The sequence below is a fragment of the Ovis canadensis genome, chromosome 12, assembly GCF_042477335.2.
Source record: "Ovis canadensis isolate MfBH-ARS-UI-01 breed Bighorn chromosome 12, ARS-UI_OviCan_v2, whole genome shotgun sequence".
Taxonomy (NCBI): Eukaryota; Metazoa; Chordata; class Mammalia; order Artiodactyla; family Bovidae; genus Ovis; species Ovis canadensis.
This window is the reverse complement of record NC_091256.1, coordinates 12,468,006-12,487,063: the sequence shown is the minus strand read 5'-3', so window position 1 is coordinate 12,487,063 and position 19,058 is coordinate 12,468,006. Positions and strand designations below refer to the sequence as shown.

At 45.2% G+C, this 19,058-nt stretch overlaps 1 protein-coding gene across 11 annotated transcripts in view; it reads right to left on the bottom strand.

The window, feature by feature from the left end:
* Positions 1-11,732: 11,732 nt before the first annotated feature.
* The window catches only part of ATP2B4 (ATPase plasma membrane Ca2+ transporting 4), a 111,006-nt gene continuing 103,680 nt past the window's right edge, over positions 11,733-19,058 (bottom strand). For all 11 annotated transcript variants that reach the window (XM_069545143.1, XM_069545147.1, XM_069545135.1 and 8 more), the window contains one exon: positions 11,733-16,157. In XM_069545143.1, coding sequence (XP_069401244.1) covers positions 16,132-16,157 — 26 coding nt within the window. In that variant the 3' untranslated portion in view covers positions 11,733-16,131. The remainder of the gene's footprint in view (positions 16,158-19,058) is intronic.

Genomic DNA, 19,058 nt, shown 5'->3' with positions numbered 1-19,058 from the left:
TTGGCTCTTTGAGGTTTTTTGTATTTCCATACAAATCTTGAAATTATTTGTTCTAGTTCTGTGAAAAATATGGCTGGTAGCTTGATAGGGATTGCATTGAATTTGTAAATTGCTTTGGGTAGTATACTCATTTTCACTATATTGATTCTTCCGATCCATGAACAAGGTATATTTCTCCATCTATTAGTGTCCTCTTTGATTTCTTTCATCAGTGTTTTATAGTTTACAATATATAGGTCTTTAGTTTCTTTAGGTAGATATATTCCTAAGTATTTTATTCTTTTCGTTGCAATGGTGAATGGAATTGTTTCCTTAATTTCTTTTTCTACTTTCTCATTATTAGTGTATAGGAATGCAAGGGATTTCTGTGTGTTGATTTTATATCCTGTAACTTTACTATATTCATTGATGAGCTCTAGTAATTTTCTGGTGGAGTCTTTAGGGTTTTCTATGTAGAGGATCATGTCATCTGCAAACAGTGAAAATTTTACTTCTTCTTTTCCAATTTGGATTCCTTTTATTTCTTTTTCTGCTCTGACTGCTGTGGCCAAAACTTCCAGAACTATGTTGAATAGTAGCGGTGAAAGTGGGCACCCTTGTCTTGTTCCTGACTTTAGGGGAAATGCTTTCAATTTTTCACCATTAAGGATAATGTTTGCTGTGGGTTTGTCATATATAGCTTTGATTATGTTGAGGTATGTTCCTTCTATTCCTGCTTTCTGGAGAGTTTTTATCATAAATGGATGTTGAATTTTGTCAAAAGCCTTCTCTTCATCTATTGAGATAATCATATGGCTTTTATTTTTCAATTTGTTAATGTGGTGAATTACATTGATTGATTTGCGGATATTGAAGAATCCTTGCATCCCTGGGATAAAGACCACTTGGTCATGGTGTATGATCTTTTTAATGTGTTGTTGGATTCTGATTGCTAGAATTTTGTTGAGGATTTTTGCATCTATGTTCATCAGTGATATTGGCCTGTAGTTTTCTTTTTTTGTGACATCTTTGTCAGGTTTTGGTATTAGGGTGATGGTGGCCTCATAGAATGAGTTTGGAAGTTTACCCTCTTCTGCAATTTTCTGGAAGAGTTTGAGTAGGATAGGTGTTAGCTCTTCTCAAAATTTTTGGTAGAATTCAGCTGTGAAGCCGTCTGGACCTGGGCTTTTGTTTGCTGGAAGATTTCTGATTACAGTTTCAATTTCCGTGCTTGTGATGGGTCCGTTAAGATTTTCTGTTTCTTCCTGGTTCAGTTTTGGAAAATTGTACTTTTCTAAGAATTTGTCCATTTCTTCCACGTTGTCCATTTTATTGGCATACAACTGCTGATAGTAGTCTCTTATGATCCTTTGTATTTTTGTGTTGTCTGTTGTGATCTCTCCATTTCCATTTCTAATTTTATTGATTTGATTTTTCTCTCTTTGCTTCTTGATGAGTCTGGCTAATGGTTTGTCAATTTTATTTATCCTTTCAAAGAACCAGCTTTTGGCTTTGTTGATGTTTGCTATGGTCTCTTTTGTTTCTTTTGCATTTATTTCTGCCCTAATTTTTAAGATTTCTTTCCTTCTACTGACTCTGGGGTTCTCCATTTCTTCCTTTTCTAGTTGCTTTAGGTGTAGAGTTAGGTAATTTATTTGACTTTTTTCTTGTTTCTTGAGGTATGCCTGTATTGCTATGAACTTTCCTCTTAGCACTGCTTTTATAGTGTCCCACAGGTTTTGGGTTGTTGTGTTTTCATTTTCATTAGTTTCTATGCGTATTTTGATTTCTTTTTTTATTTCTTCTGTGATTTGTTGGTTATTCAGAAGTGTGTTGTTCAACCTCCATATGTTGGAATTTTTAATAGTTTTTCTCCTGTAATTGAGATCGAATCTTAATGCATTATGGTCAGAAAAGATGCTTGGAATGATTTCGATTTTTTTGAATTTATCAAGTTTAGATTTATGGCCCAGGATGTGATCTATCCTGGAGAAGGTTCCATGAGCACTTGAAAAACAGGTGAAATTAATTGTTTTGGGGTGAAATGTCCTATAGATATCAATTAGGTCTAACTGATCTAATGTATCATTTAAAGTTTGCGTTTCTTTGTTAATTTTCTGTTTAGTTGATCTGTCCATAGGTGTGAGTGGGGTATTAAAGTCTCCCACTATTATTGTGTTATTGTTGATTTCCCCTTTCATACTTGTTAGCATTTGTCTTACATATTGCGGTGCTCCTATATTGGGTGCATTTATATTTATAATTGTTATATCTTCTTCTTGGATTGATCCTTTGATCATTATGTAGTGGCCTTCTTTGTCTCTTTTCACAGCCTTTGTTTTAAAGTCTAGTTTATCGGATATGAGTATTGCCACTCCTGCTTTCTTTTGGTCTCTGTTTGCATGATATATCTTTTTCCAGCCCTTCACTTTCAGTCTGTATGTGTCCCTTGTTTTGAGGTGGGTCTCTTGTAAGCAGCATATAGAGGGGTCTTGTTTTTGTATCCATTCGGCCAGTCTTTGCCTTTTGGTTGGGGCATTCAACCCATTTACGTTTAAGGTAATTATTGATAAGTGTGATCCCGTTACCATTTACTTTATTGTTTTGGGTTCGGGTTTATACACCGTTTTCATGTTTCCTGTCTAGAGAATATCTTTTAGAATTTGTTGGAGAGCTGGTTTGGTGGTGCTGAATTCTCTCAGCTTTTGCTTGTCTGTAAAGCTTTTGATTTCTCCTTTGTATTTGAATGATATCCTTGCTGGGTACAGTAATCTGGGCTGTAGGTTATTATCTTTCATCACTTTAAGTATGTCTTGCCATTCCCTCCTAGCCTGAAGAGTTTCTATTGAAAGATCAGCTGTTATCCTTATGGGAATCCCCTTGTGTGTTATTTGTTGTTTTTCCCTTGCTGCTTTTAATATTTGTTCTTTGTGTTTGATCTTTGTTAATTTGATTAATATGTGTCTTGGGGTGTTTTGCCTTGGGTTTATCCTATTTGGAACTCTCTGTGTTTCTTGGACTTGGGTGATTATTTCCTTCCCCATTTTAGGGAAGTTTTCAACTATTATCTCCTCAAGGATTTTCTCATGATCTTTCTTTCTGTCTTCTTCTTCTGGGACTCCTATAATTCGAATGTTGGAGCGTTTCATATTGTCCTGGAGGTCTCTGAGGTTGTCCTCGTTTCTTTTAATTTGTTTTTCTTGTTTCCTCTCTGATTCATTTATTTCTACCATTCTATCTTCTATTTCACTAATCCTATCTTCTGCCTCCGTTATTCTACTATTTGTTGCCTCCAGAGTGTTTCTGATCTCATTTATTGCATTATTCATTATATTTTGACTCTTTTTTATTTCTTCTAGGTCCTTGTTAAACCTTTCTTGCATCTTCTCAATCCTTGTCTCTAGGCTATTTATCTGTGATTCCATTTTGATTTCAAGATTTTGGATCATTTTCACTATCAATATTCGGAATTCCTTCTCAGGTAGATTCCCTACTTCTTCCTCTTTTGTTTGGTTTGGTGGGCAACTCTCCTGTTCCTTTACCTGCTGAGTATTCCTCTGTCTCTTCATCTTGGTTATATTGCTGCATTTGGGGTGGCCTTTTTATATTCTGGTAATTTGTGGAGTTCTCTTTATTATGGAGCTTCCTCACTGTGGGTGGGGTTCTATCAGTGGCTTGTCAAGGTTTCCTGGTTAGGGAGGCTTGTGTTGGAGTTCTGGTGGGTGGAGCTGGGTTTCTTCTCTCTGGAGTGCAGTGGAGTGACCAGTAATGGGTTATGAGACATCAAAGGTTTTGGAGTAACTTTGAGCTGCCTGTATATTGAAGCTCAGGAGTGTGTTCCTGTGTTGCTGGAGAATTTGCGTGGTATGTCTTGCTCTGGAACTTGTTGGCCCTTGGGTGGAGCTTGGTTTCAGTGTAGGTATGAAGGCATTTGATGAGCTCCTGTTGCTTAATGTTCCCTGAATTCAAGAGTTCTCTAATGTTTTCAGGCTTTGGATTTAAGCCTCCTGCTTCTGGTTTTCAGTTTTATTTTTACAGTAGCCTTTAGACTTCTCCATCTATACAGCACAGATGATAAAACATCTAGGTTAAAGATGAAAAGTTTCTCCACATTGAGGGACACTCAGAGAGGTTCACTCTGAATTATTAAGGTGACATTTGTGAATTCCTGAAAACCAGCCGTCACTTGAACATTGGTCAATGTCCACCTTCTGAAGATTTATGTCTACTTTCATGACACCCCAGCTGGGAAATCAATGCTGACTCATCTTTATTAGTACCTGGGCCTTGGTGCCTGGGGAGCTACAAAGCCCTGGGGAAGGCACCGACACTTCCTGCAGGGGAAGCGGAAGTCTGTGAGACGAAGTTGGAAGAGAAAGTTCTCCGAGTGGCGAAAATCGTGCAGCCAAGTGCAAAGCAGACGCTCAAAAACTAAAAGCCTCACGCATGCGCACTGGCAGGGCTTGGGCCTCCGTTCCTTTATTCTTTAAGCACACGTCTCTGGGATGTCTTCCACCACAGAGTACCGGTTTGCACACGAACCAGATGTGGTCCCGGCCCTCCCGCTGTGGTCAGCTCCAGACCCCTTTGCCTTCTAAGCTGACCCAGCTCATTGTCCTTTCATAGTCTGGGCTTTTGCACTAGTTCCTTCATTTTAACAGTGTCCTTTTCTTTGGTAGAATTCCAGCAAAATCACATTTATGAGTTTATTTCTGGGTGTGTGACTTGAGGTATTTGGTTATTTTCCTTTTTTGGACCCATTGTTTGCAGTGTCATTTTTATAAAAAACCAAAATTGTTCTTTTAAAAAATTTGCCGTAAGCATCACCACTTCTGTAAAGCCCTTTGCATCTGGAGCTGGATTCTTGCTCTTCTGTATCTTCATGGCCCTGTGTGTAATAGCACCTCCCAGTTGTTGGGATGAGTTGTTTAAATGTTTGTTACCCCGTGTAGACTTTGAACCTTCTCAGGCAGACTGTGCTTTAATTTATTACATCTCTGGCATTTGACGCAGTGCCTGACTCTTAAGAGCTAACTGGGTCCTCTGAGACGTTCTCTTGGTGCTTATTGCTGTTGTGATATGACCTAAGTATGTGACAGGAGGAGATATTGAGAAAGAAACGAGCGTCCTAGTCTTCTTTTCCTGCTGTGCACCAATGGGCTGAGGACAAAGCCATCTCAGCACTGCCCTCGCTGTTCCTCCCAGGAAGGGCAACCCAGGGCCTGTGTTGGCTCTCCTTCGAGTCTTCCCTGGTGGCTCAGATGGTAAAGCATCTGCCTGCAATGTGGGAGACCCGGGTTCGATCCCTGGGTTGGGGAGATCTCCTGGAGAAGGAAATGGCAACCCACTCCAGTACTCTTGCCTGGAGAATCTCATGGATGGAGGAGCCTGGTAGGCTACAGTCCATGGGGTCATAAAGAGTCAGACACGACTGAGCGACTTCACTTTCACTTTCACTTTTGCCCTAGGAAGGGGTTATCAGTGGCTCTTGTATTTCTGGACTCATCCAACATGCCAAAATTGCCCTGTGGGAAAGACAGCTGCAGCCAGGCTTCGTTTTTGAAGGTCTAGGAGCTGAGACGATGGAGCAGGAGGACCGCTGGTTGATAGCCGGGTCCTTCCTTGCACGTTTGCTCATGGAGAGGCCTTCTCCAGTCCAGACCTGTCTGAAGCAGAACAAAGGCAGCAGATGCCCTCCTTTTAAGTTAACACTGTGAGAGAGCAGAGTTCGGATAGAGAAACTTGGAAAGTGCATAAATATTTCTTTCACTTCTCTGCTCCCTGCTCTCATTCAACCTAAGGTCCGCAGGAAGAGTTGTGGAGAATTTGGAAGCAAGAAGTGAGAGCCTCTGTCTGCTAGGCTGAGGCCCAGGGGAGGATGCGGGCGCCGCTGCCGAGCAGGCCTTTCCGAGGCCTCGGTCTGAGGGCAGGCTCCCCTGCGCGGGGTCGGCTGAGAGCGCCGGCAGCTGCGGAGCCACGCGCTGACGCCGGGGAGGCTGGCCGCCGGCCTCTGCTCCCTCGGCCCGGCCCACGTGGGCGGGAAGACGGGGCATCGCGGCAGGAACCGGCAAGAGCACAGAGCACGTCCGGGGAGGCGCCGCGGCAGCAAGACCCCACGGAGCGAGCGAGGCGGACGTCAGGACGGTTCCCTGTTCCCTTCTCCTGGGCGTGAACAAAGTATCATTTCAACTGTTTCATGAACCAGGGCCTGAACAAGCTGGGGCGGCAAACAGTTCAGTTCTGTTTTGAACAGGCATTTTCTTTTTGTGTGTCATAGGACCACAGCCAGACAGGGAGGCTGAATTTACCTGTATCCCTGAGTATTGGGCTAGGCCCATGTGAGGCGTGTGTTGCACGTGTGTTCCTTCCATTTTCCCTAGACTGCAGCCACGTAACAGCCAAAGTTACCCCCTTAAACTGTAAGATAGGTCATCCGAACCCTCAGCTAACGCCCTCTCATGAAGTCCTGTCTCAAGAAAGCCAAGCTTATGCTGGCGTCCGGGTTCCCATCCCTCCATCTCTGAACTTACTCCTCCAGTTTCCCACTTAGTCACTCAGTGGCGATTCCTGCCGCCTTTGCATGGCCTCAGAGCAAGAGTGCCTGCCTCAGGTCCTTCGCACTTGCTGTATCCTTTGCCTGAAATCTCTTTCCTCTGCATATTTACTAGCTCAGGCTTTTACTCCAGAACCTCTCTTTACAGCCTTCCTCTCCAGAGACGCCTTCCCCGATCACTCGCTCTACAGAAGACCAGTCCTCATGGCCTGTGCTCCCTGTTTTTCTCACAGCACTTCACCATTCCCCTTGGTCCTTGTCACCATTTGACATGCTCTGTATTTATTTGTTTTGTCTCTCTCCACAAGACTAATTTAAAAGTGTCAGAGTTTTTGTTTTGTTCGCTATTGTATCCCGAACGCATTCGTTGGTGCCTGGCATAATAAGTGCTTGATGAATGAAGGAGTGGACCAATATCCAAGGGGAGGAGATGAGACCGTAAACAAAGGACTAGCAGAGGCCTCTCGCAGATCTTGGCCAGTGCTATTTTGGTGCTAGAGTTGACTTGATTTAGAAAAGAAATTGATTTCTTGTACTTTAAGGGCCAGGGAACAGTTTGTCTTTGTTGCAGGTATAAGTGTCTGAGCTCCAGGTGAAGCCTGCAGGTACCAGTATGCGGTAGTGCTCAGTACACACACAGCGCTGCGTTCTAGAGGCAATAAAGCAATGGAGAAAGGCCGTCTAGATATTCTCTCATGGTTATTAATAGCAATTTTAGGTGCCAGAGCAAGCTTGGAAAGTACGTCAGAGTTGGAGAGACTCTTAGGTCACAGCAAATGAGCAGCAGGATTGGTGATTGTTTTAAGAACAATTATTTCTTTCTTTAGCCGTGCCAGGCCTTCATTGTGACATGGGAATTCTTAGTTGCAGAATGTGGGATCTAGTTCCCTGATCAGGGATCAAAATGAGAGGGTAACAGGCGGGAAGGCCAGGGGTCTCCAAACGGAGGAAATAGCCTGCAAGCGTCAGACATTTTCTCTCTCTTAAGCGGCAGGAGGAAACAAACTAGCGATATTTTCTCCTTCTCTATACAAATTTAAAAGGAGGTTTCTCTCAAAATTCTGTGTTGCCGTAGTGACACCTGGTTTCACCTGAAGTTAACCAATGCCTTTCTCTTACAGAAATGTTTCTCTTAAGCTATGCTAATGTACTATGCATTTACCCCAAACTCTGTCTTCAAGTCGGTTCCGCCTTTTGGGCTCAGAACCTACTTGATAAACCAGTACGTTATACTCCGATATTGTTCCTCTAATCTATGTAAATGAAACTATTTGTATGGTGATCTGCCCTTCTTCAAGATTGAAGTTAATCCTTTTATGGCCCAAGATGAACCATTTGGAGCCAAGATTATCCCAAAATGCATCTTATGGGTGAGGGGCCTGGTGCCATTCTGAGTTTTGAGACATTCCTTTCTTTCATTAACAGACTGCTGGTGACTATATAACATCCAGCTGAAGACTAGCAGGGGGTACTCTTTCTGCCTCCTTCTGATGCCTATGTCAGAAGCTTTCTCTATCTCCTTTATACTTTAATAAAACTTTGTTACACAAAAGCTCTGAGTGATCAAGCCTCGTCTCTGGCCCCGGATTGAATTCTTCTCCTCCCGGGGGGGCCAAGAATCCTGGCGTCGTAATTCAACAACAACCTTTCAAAAACTGGCTGCCTGCGTTGGGAAGTTCAGAGCCTTAGCCACTGGTCTACCAGGGACGTCCCAGGGTTGGGATTGTAACACAGGCCTTCAAATTCCCTGGCTAGCTCTTTCTACCAAAGCTCAGATGAGCCCTCTCGCTTCTCTAATTTCATGCCATTCCACTGGATTAGGTCTCTGGATTCCCAAACTACTGCTCTTTCCCAACAAATTCCAACCAGAACAGCCAGATAACAATCTCAGCTGAAGGATCTATAATCACAAAGTTTTACTCTATATTATTTATGTTACATTAATAACTATAGTAGGAGACAATAAAGACAGGATCCCAGTTAGGCTGGCTTGTACATTTATTCACACAACTTGTTGTGACATTGTCACCCACGTTTGGATCATTTCAGCACTGATGATTTGATTTGTTCACTAGAACCTCAGCATTTCAGAGCTGGGGGCCCTTAGAGATGGCTAGTTCATAAGGCTTTTAAGTCAGTTTTTAAACCTACAGCTGACCCAGAAGTCAATTAATTATATATATTTAAAAAGTGCTCCTTTTGTTGAATACCTGTGGGCTCTGAATCAACACTAAGGAATCCCTTTCAGGTCTTTAAAATGTAGCTTGAAAATCATTGATGTAGTTCCACTTTTTCCTTGTAGAGATGGAAAATCAGGCCAGTCAAGAAGCAGAGTTTATATCAGGATTTTACTCCATCTAATTACTCTGTTTAAGCTCCTCCACCATAGGGTGAGCAGAAAAACATTCAAACTCCTTTTTTTCCTAGCTGATCAGCAGCAGTTTCAGTTCAAGGGTTTAATGGGAAAGATGGAGAAATGCTTAACTCAGATGAAGAGTTTGTGTAACCACGTCTGAAGGCAATCAGTAGTTTCCAGTCCTCCTCTCCCCAGCTTCACATCCTCTTTTAAGTTTTCATATATATTTGCTTCTTTTAAAAATTTTATTGTTATTTTTTGGCCATGTTGTGCAGCTTGCAAGATCTTAGTTCCCTGACCAGGGATTGAACCTGCACCATTGGCAGTGAAAGCAGAGTCCTAACCTCTGGACTTCTGGTCAATGTTGCTCAGTCGTGTCTCTTTGTGACTCCATGGACTGTAGCCCACCAGGCTCCTGTCCATGGGATTCTCCAGGCAAGAATGTTGGAGTGGGTTGCCATTTCATTCTCCAGGGGGACTTCCAAGAAATCCCCTATATTTGCTTTAAATAAGGCCTACCTAGATATGAAGATCGGGAGTTAAAACAAGAACCCTAACCTAATCAGTTGTGCTGTTTGGAGGGTGGTCTTCATGGCCATTAGTCCAGGGGACACCAGAGAAGCCACGTAGTGCCCAGGCCTGAATCCAGGGGCCAGGCCTGAGCGGAGACACTGCGGCCAGCTCTGAGTGTCATGGCACTGGCCGCTCAGCTCAAGCACTGTGTCTTCTGAGAGCTGGGAGGTGTGCTTTGAAACAGATTTCAGAGATGTATGATTAGTTCCATCATGATACGGGCAAGCCCAGAACCCAGAAGTCACTGCCTAAAAGGCTAAAAGGCAAGGCTAAAAGTATCCTGGTCTATGAATCTAGTTGACTATTACTCCTGAGAGCTCAGGTTCATTTGGGGGACAACTGGATGTGAATGGTTACACAGATAGTAACAGGTTCACATGTTTTATTTATAGCAGGTTTCAAAATCTGCTGGTAAAGGACATGCCATTTTTATCCTGCTTGCAGTGGCATGGAGGCCATGCCCTAATAGACCCAGGTCAAGGATTGGTAACCAGCTTCCTGGTACCTAGTGAGTCATCCTTGGATTTTCCCAGAATAAGTTAGGGAGTTGTCTGGCTGTGTGCATACACTCGGGTGGGGTGGGGGTGGGGGTGTGGGGCTGGGGGCAGGGTCAGTCAGTCCTGGTGGAGAGTTTCAAACAAACCCAGTGACCGCTGGGAGAGGATGCAGTTGTTGAGAAGGGGAGACTCACAAACCATTATTAAAGACGGAGAGCAAAGAAACTGCTCTTTTTTTTTTTTTAAGAAACAGGGGTAGGAAAAGATGGAAGAAAAGAACAGTGTTTTTTCCATGTGGTAACTCAAGCCTAAGGAGCTGAGCTGGCTATATACCCCATTAAACCAATGTCTTAGGAAACACTGGTCTCTGCCAGAAAGCTGCTCTGAAGCTCTGCTTTATGCCTCACGACACACTGGGGTTGGGAGGTGCGGCTCCTTGGGATCCTGTTTGATGTGGCAGACGCACAGATGTGGGGCCCAGCAAAGACAAGGTGAGAGGCAGGGGGGAAACATCTGGCCAGACTTTAGAAAGGACTCGAGCTGTGTGTGTGTGTATTCTGCATCCCTTTTAAGTAAGGGTATTTGGGATGGAAGCTACAAAGTAAAGAAAAAGACTTTAGTCCTGTTTTGTGAATGATTTCTGTTTTCAAATAAGTCCCAGACCCTGTTTGGTTGGTTGGTTATTAGTTATTTTCTCCCCAGCACGTTTGAAAGAACCTAGGTGGGCAGTGTGTCCGTGCCCGTGGAGAGCAACCTGGGACAGGCAGGAAAGGTGGGTAACACTTCCCATTACCGAAGACTTGTCAACCGTGGCTGGTTCCTCCTTCAGAATCGACCTCTTCAAACAGCCAGGAGAGCTGGGCTCTTCTTCAACATCATACTTTCCCTAAAATACCTTGGGGAGCCAACAACTCCTTTCCTTACTTGCTGTTTTAAAGGAGAGTAGGTGCCTCTGGATTAGAGTTGCTGGGAGGAGTTCTGAATTCTGAGATGTGAAAGCTCAGAACCTAAATGACTTGCCAGGAGGCTGCTTTGACCTGAAACTAAGGCCTAATATTAGTCATGTTAGAGACCCAGTGAATGGAACAGCTAAAACAAACAACAGACTCTCAACCCCCCAGAAACCTCTGGGAAGGTGGGAACTGAAGAACTCAGGAAGGAAGGCAGGGAATAGCTGCTAACACGTGGTGGTTTGGTTGCTAAGTCGTGTCCGACTCTTGTGACCCCATGGACGGCAGCCCGCCAGGCTCCTCTGTCCATGGGATTCTCCAGGCAAGAATATTGGAGTGGGGTGCAATTTCCCCCTCCAGGGGATCTTTCCCACCCAGGGATCAAACCTGGGTCTCCTGTGTTTCAGGCAGATTCTTTACCGACTGAGCTCCGAGGGAAGTCTAGCTGCTAACATAAAGGAAACATTTTCCTGATAGGCATTTTGTTAAAAATTAAAACAAAGAAAGAAAGGACTGCCAAACCTGACTCTTTTTCATCCTTCCAGATTCATCCCTTTTCAAAAGCCCCAGCTTCATAGTTCTCTGATTGCAGACTCTAACCAAGGTGGGCAGAGCAAAGCTCGTTTCCTGAGGGAATGAAACTGGCAACCAGGGCTGTGAATCACCAAAGGGAAGTGTTGGCAGAGAGGCACTTCAGGACCCAGTAACAGGCTGAGTCCTGGGCTTGCACAGTTAGGCGCTCAACGTGGCCGTGGCAGGGCCCTTCTCGATTTCAACAACCGGTGACCTTTCCCCAAAGTGGATCCATACAGAGGATAGCACAGTCACAAGCGGGCATTGATTTTTATTCTCAGTGCACAATAGTTTGGTTTTTGCTCATCAGCAACAGCTTCATTGTTCTAAAAAAAGATCTTTTTTCCCTTCTTTTAAAACTCCCCTTCCGTTCTTCCTGTCTCAATGGAACAACATATTTGAATTTCAGAATTGCCATTTATAGCATTTTTTTCCCTAAGAACCATATAAATACATGCAAAACATTGTACAGAGAGCTTAAATAATATTAAAATGCAAATACAGTTTGGGTGTACTGTTCAGCTGAACTGTAGATTATAACCACACACACTGGGGTACACACTGCTTTGATATCACCGTTTGTGTATGTCATGCGGATCACAATAATCAATCTTCTGTTTTGGTTTTTTTCTTTTATACAAAATACCAGTGCCTGTTATACTAGTTACTGAAAAGAAAAAAAGAAACTCAGAATCCCTGTGTGTGTGCTAACCTGAAACACTGTAGACAGGTGTGTTGGCACGTGTATATGGCATACTCACACACAGCATATGCACACACAGGGGGACACATGAACGAAAGGCCGACTCAGCCGTGGGGAGCTCACCTCCCCCCACCTCTCCTAGTCAGGAGGAAAGGACACAGCAGGTCTAACAGCAGGCTGGGGAGGCAAGGGCAGCACTGAGCTAAACGGAGGCCTGTCGGGTCTGTTCTGAGGAAGAGCCTGGAAAGGCTTAAGAGAGCAGACATTTACAGAGGGTCCCACCCCACCCACTGCAGTGAGGGGGCCCCCAGCTGTGCAGAGGGAGGAAGAGGAAGTGTGCACTTTGGGATGGCATCACGGGCTGCTTCAGTCACTAGGCAGGGGAGACAGGAGAGAGAAGAAGTGATGGATGAGCTGAGAGGCTTCAGGACACATGTGAGCTTGCCATGCCCCTGGGTTTTGGCAATGAGGTAATCACTCAGATATAAGTGTGCGATTCTCCCCTCTGAAGCTCAAGGGAAGAAGAAATGCAAACCCTGAAGAACTCACAAGTGCCTGCGGGATTTCTTGGTCTCTCTACCACACTTAGAGATGGAGAGTCATTTTAGAAGCAGAGGACACCTATGGGAAGGATCTAGTCAAGATTGTCACCTAGGGCTAGAACCAGCCTTTATTTTTCCATGTAGAGCTATTATCTCCCATCCAATATATTGCATGAAACTTTTCTAGGGGAGGGGGAGAAGTCTCAAATCAAATCCTTGCACAAAAAAATCACTAATGGAAAACTCCAGGGGCAATAGGAAGTGAAAGAACCGTAAAAAATGCAACCCCCAAATCAGAGTACCCGTGCAGCCCAAGTGTCTTGGGTACCACTCTGCTAGCTGTTCTTCAAGAAATACAAATCTACCTGAGGTCCCTGATCCTGATCACTAGTTCCTGATACCCGTTTCCATGGGGATGTGCACTTATTTCCTGCCAGCTGTTCCTTCTTCCTGGATGCCTTCCTTCCCATTGGTAATCAACTGCCCATTTTTCTAGTTTTATCAAGAGAGGAATCTAGGATAATATTTCCCCCTTTTCCCCATCAGGCTCTTTTCAAATCCAAAGCACCATTTTTTGGGGAAAGGTTTATTAACTTATGCCATATTTATCCACTGCCAGTGGGATCACTGAAACTGAATAGGAAAAAAAACCCCACATATAAAAAATATATGCACACAGCACTTAAACTTGCTCAATTCCATACCAGCAAAATTTATATTAAAAAGTTCTAGATCCAACAAAATTCTTCCCTGTAAGCATGAAGATGGCTGTTTGGAGAAAGGTAGTATGGTGCATTAGTTTAAAAACCAATTGCAAATACACTGTGAGTCACCTGTCATGTCTAACAGCTGCTTTTGTGCCCCCTTCCACAGGGTTACAGGACAGCACTTTATTTTAAATCCTTTAAACAAAATACATATGGCTGACTCAAAAAATATCAGTTCATGATCTAAAGAAAACTATATATTGTTTGCATAATATTTCTATATTTTCTCTCTTACTACGGAAACTAGAATACACAGAAAAAATCCCATTGACTTTAAACAAGTAGACACAAGCCCTCAAGGGTAAACTTGTCAGGCACCATGAGAGTCTTTCGGGAGCAGGAATGATAAAATAGCCTCCAAAGTTTGTTTTAAAAACTGATCTGAGGTAATAAAAGACTTGACAGAACTAAATCTTCCAATTAATAAATATATATGTGAACCTCGAACACCTTGGGTGAGCTATTTTTTCCCCCATTAGTACTGAAGACAGAGGAAAAAAAGATCACTGGAACATGTAACTTTTACAAAACCAAAATCAGATTTGGGGGCTGATGTACTAATGGGAATGTGCAGGGGGTACAATGCCTTTATTTTTCCTTCCTAGGGCAGCTCTGGTGAGAGGGGGAGCAGGGAGGGAGCCACAGGAAAAGGCTGGAGAGGACAGCTCAGGTCAGCGGACCCCCAGATGGAAATGGGGCAGTCCCCAGCAGCCTCAAGGCCCTTCTCCCCATCCCCATCAGTCGAGAAAGAGGGGAGAGGCTTCATTTACCCGATGGAGATGGGACTTGGCCGACATGAGCCGACTCCTGCACAGAAGAGCTTACATCAGCGCAGCAGGGAGAGAAATGGAGAAACTGCAAATGCGGCTCCATCGTGTCCCACTGAGGGGCACTTAAAAATCTCCTAGCCAGTTCCCTGGCCCCTGAGAGCCAGGCAGGGAAGGGGATGCTCTGGGCAGTGCTCAGGGAGAGACGGCACAGGCCTAACTGTGCCGCAATGAGCGTTCTAGGAGGGGCTTGAGCAGGGTGTAGGGCGCGGGAGTGAGGAGGGGAGCCTCCTTTCCCTCCTTTAAGTCAGCAGTGTCACTGGAGCCATATAGTTTCAAAAGGCTGGGGCCCTTTCAGCGACTAGCTGAGCTAGGGGACACAGCAGAGAACTAGAAGACTGAAGGCAGTGTCCAAGCTGGCCCGTCACCCGAGCTCCAGCGTTCTGACTGCTCTGAGGAAGGGTTTCTCAGGTCCTGCTGCAAGGGCACTGTGGCCTCTCCCACGCCTTCGCAATCGTCCCGCCCCCAACGATCAGGCCCTACCCGAGAACAGCCTTAGCAGATGGCTTTTGAGAGCTAGGAGGAGGACTCCTAGCTGACTCTGATGGTCTGTCTTGCCCTAGATCTGCCAGCTTCTGTTCCTTAATATCCAAGCCCAGTTAGGAGGCAGGGTCAACCTTAATTCATTCCTTTGCCACCACTTTAGGAAAAGGAGGAAGCTCAGGCTTCAGGTAAAAACTAGAGACCACATATGTGTGAGCTTCATGGTCAAGGCTAATCTTCCTGGCGCTTAGAAACCACACACCCCAGGCAAGATGGCAGTTTAGAAGATAACCTGGCAACAACAGGAATATAGTATTACCTGCTCTCAACTGCTTCCAAAGGGCCATTAGCAAAGAAATGTATGTGTCTCTAGAAATAAATCGAGAGTTCCACTGGGGCCAGAAGGGAGAAAGGTCAAAGTTGACTCAACTCACCCATATTCTTTCTATTTTTTTAATCATCACAACTTAAGAGTAAAGGTAAGGAAGACAATGGTCGCAAAGGACCAAGAGATTGTGGGGAGGTTTGATTGGAAGGGCAGAAAGAAGTTAAGGGCCTTGGGTATAAGTTTTCAAAATGGAAAAATTGTTTTAAAACAATCTGATTCTGTACCTTCCATTCTTACCTCAACACATTTCATTTGATAATGTTTGTAGCTCTGAATTTTGAACTGAGCTCATAAACAGCATAGACTCATAGGGTAAAAATCCAGAAGTAAGGAGACTGGTGACATAGATACGAATGTTGGGGAGGATTGGAGGTGGGGCAGACGCCAAGATGATTGTCGCCATTTCTTTCAAAATGACTACTGACATGTCCAAGGAATAGATCCACCCCGCATCACTTGCCTGGGGCTTAGCTGGGTCCTGCTGCAAACCCCAACTTCGAGTTTCAGCTAAAATCCTCGTAGGTCTGTGCTCGTGGCTCTTCACACTTGGGAGCAGCTGACACGACAGTGAGAAGGCCCATCATCGCCTTAACGACGGGACAGATGAAAAGGGGGACAGGGAAGGCAGGAACGGGAAGCAGAGAACGAAGTTCAAACTGACGTCTCCAGGCTGTGCAGAGGGCTGTCCGAGTGGGAAGCAACAATTTGTGCTCGGGAGCAATCCACCGAGCTGTTGTTTTCGTTGGTTTCTGGAGTGTCCTCACCACCCGGCGAGGACATCTTAGTCCCAGGCTTAGACACCTTTTCAAAAATTTCCTCTTCTTGCTCATCCAGGAGTGGTGTTCGTGGCCCCTCCTCATCTATGGTGAATTCAGGGTGGGTCATGAAGTTGTGGATGGAGTTTTGGTTCTTGGGTTTCTGAATGCTTTCGTGGAGGGAACTATGGAACGCTTTGACCACTTTGATCTACACCAGGGGAAGGAAAAGGAGGGTGAGAAAACGCAGCGGTGAGAACTGGTCAGCAGAACAGGGGACTGGGTGGTTTGATGTCAGAAACAAAGCCCAGCTACAGAACACTACTGCCCCACAACCCAAACCAAAAGCATGAGAAGAGATCATGAAACACCAGAACATCACGTGACTTAAATTTCAAGCACTGAGGTGGGGTGGGGAGAGTGAACAAAGACAAACAACCAGAATATTTCAAAGCTGCATAAGAAAAAGTAGAAAACCCAAAGCAAAGTTAGCATTTCCAAACAATCTACTCTCGAAATTAAATAGGAAACAAAAAGATTCATTAGTTCTTTTGGATGGAAGGCAAGAACATTGGAAATAGATGCAGTTTAATAGTCAAACTTAAAAGATGATCCAGACATGTGGACTTCTGTGTTGGGGCCAAATATTTTCTGAGTGTGGAATGGAAGATTACACACTGAAGTTTAGTTATCTGTTGAAAACCCTCAATAAGCCAAACACATATCAATTTGCACACAATACACGTTGGGTGATAAGCGACCATTAATACTGTGCGGCAAGGCAGACAATACCGTGCAGCTGTGTTAGCAGCATGCAAGAAATCAAAATTCTTATACTCTCCAATTTAATAATTGCTCTTTCAGTCAGGAAACATGCATATGTTTATATCCCACAATCTCCACTGTGTCCTCTTCCCCCAAACAAAGCAGAACTCCACTCCTTCAGCCCCTCCCCTTGAAGAGGTGGATAAATACAGGCATCACAGTTGCCCCCTCCGAGGCTGACAGAGGCCTGCTCTCTCAGTTCAGATGCGGCTGGACGCATGCGGCCATGACTCTGATGCACAGCGGCTGTGCCGAGTCACAGAGCTTTCTCCAGCTGTCTGTAAATTACGAAGAGGAACATGATCTCAGGTAGGGGAGGGAGAGCGCGGGCTCAGAACAGAAGCTACTCAGGCCAGGAGGCTTTCCTGCTGGGATGGATCACGAGGATGGAGGAAAGGGAGCCCCCTGCGGTTTCTCAAAGGGGATACACTCCTGTGAGTGTCACAGGCTTTGCTCTACTGCACAACAGAGGAAGGGGTTCCGTTTAGAGGAGAAGAAGAAACACCTGACAAGCACTGATCCCTCTGCCCAGCCCTCACTTTATCCATAGGCACCAGCTCTCTGGCAGCTGTTTTTCCAAACTGGAAACCTCTCTGAGGTACGCGTTAGAACTCGGGTTGGTAGTACTAGAGTAGGGGCAAGGTGGGATCCTGAGAGGCTGGAGAGAGAGGGGAAAAGAAAGCGGTCGTAGGACAGTTTCAGTTCTGGGAGGTGGCTGATCCTAGACTGATCCCAAAGTTCTTTCATCAGAAAAGAAATGGAAATAATGCAGGAGAGACTGTTGAGGTGGCAGAGGAGAGAGAAGTGATGGGGGCTGGGGCGGGGCACCTCTTCCAGCAAAGAACACCTTCCTGAAGAATATGGACCCAGCGAGCACACAGAGAGGCAAATGAACTGTGCAGCTGGTCTCAACGCTTCCCGTCACTGTGCAGAACCTTCCAAAGTAACGCACAGGGCAGGTTCACGGAAGCTGCATCTCTGCCGGCTAAGGCTTTATCTTGCCTCACTCCACAGCACCCCGGCAGACCCACAGGACAGAGGGCACTCAGAGCTCAGAAGGCAGAGGACGCTGTCACTCAGTGACATCCGCTCAGTGCTTCAGCCAAGAAGAATCGAGGAACCTGGGCACACATTCACCTTGCTGCACACAAAGTGAGGATCTATCCTTCTATCCCTTTGGTAAGATCAGATGGAATCCAGGTTACATCTGGGTTTCAGGAAGTCCCAAGTTATAATGGGTCTACACCAAATCTTAGAGCAAAGCACCTGGATGAAGCGAGACCGAATCCAATGCCCTCAAAGCCACACTCCCCCTGCAGGAGTGCTAGCACAGCCCACTCTTTTCACTCTTCCTATCTCCACATTTCTAACACGTGCTACAGGCGACAGGCACCTCTATATCACGAGCTGGTCATCTTCAGTATGAGTGATTTTCAAACTTCCTGCTTCTATTTTTTTTTAAAGTGACTGAAAACTTTGTTAAAACAATTATATGTTAAGTCCAATCTAGAAAACAGATGTTTAAAAACAGGGGTCGCAATGAGGTTCTGGAGCCCTGTTTGGTGGCTTTTCCTCTCGCCTGTTGGGGGGATGAGTCACTGTTACAGGCAAACAATAAGGGAGATGAAGGTGACGTGGGGATGGGGGGTGGAAAAGATAGGGACAGTTTCTTCTTTAGGGGAGCAAGGAACAGTCATCCAGCTAGATAGCAGGGCTCTGGACTCTAAAGAGAAAGCAGCCACCTGTAAGGGAAGCTCGAGAAGAGGAGTCAGAGAGCTAGGAAGCACCATCTGTGGCCTGGCAGGCGGAAAGGAGGGTGGTGGGCAGAGGGTGTGGGTTGTGCCAGAAGGCCTCTCAATCCCAGTGCTGACCTTGGAGACCCTGTGACACGCACGGATGCCCACCACACAGCTACCTCATCACCAGCCCACCCCAGGCGGTGGTAGCCTCCCCTCCTGACGCACAGTGCCTGGTGCCCGAGCAGTGTGTGGGGGACAAGACACAGATAGAGGCGGCTGCTGGGCAAGCTTCAGGCCCTCTCCACTTGGCCAATCAACCTTTCCTTCCCCAATCACTGTCGCTCAGAGTCTCTGGGAAACGTCCCTCTGGGGCGCTTATCCTACAGATGAAAGTGGCTGATTGAAGAGCAACTGTTTCTCACGGCTCGGAGGCCTGAACCAGGCTGGCCCTTAGATGAGGCATGAGTGCTAAGGGCCACTCTCTGGAGTTCAGCAAATGGGAAGATGAAGATTCCCTTTTCTTCAGCTGGTATTCTGCAGTTTGCCTT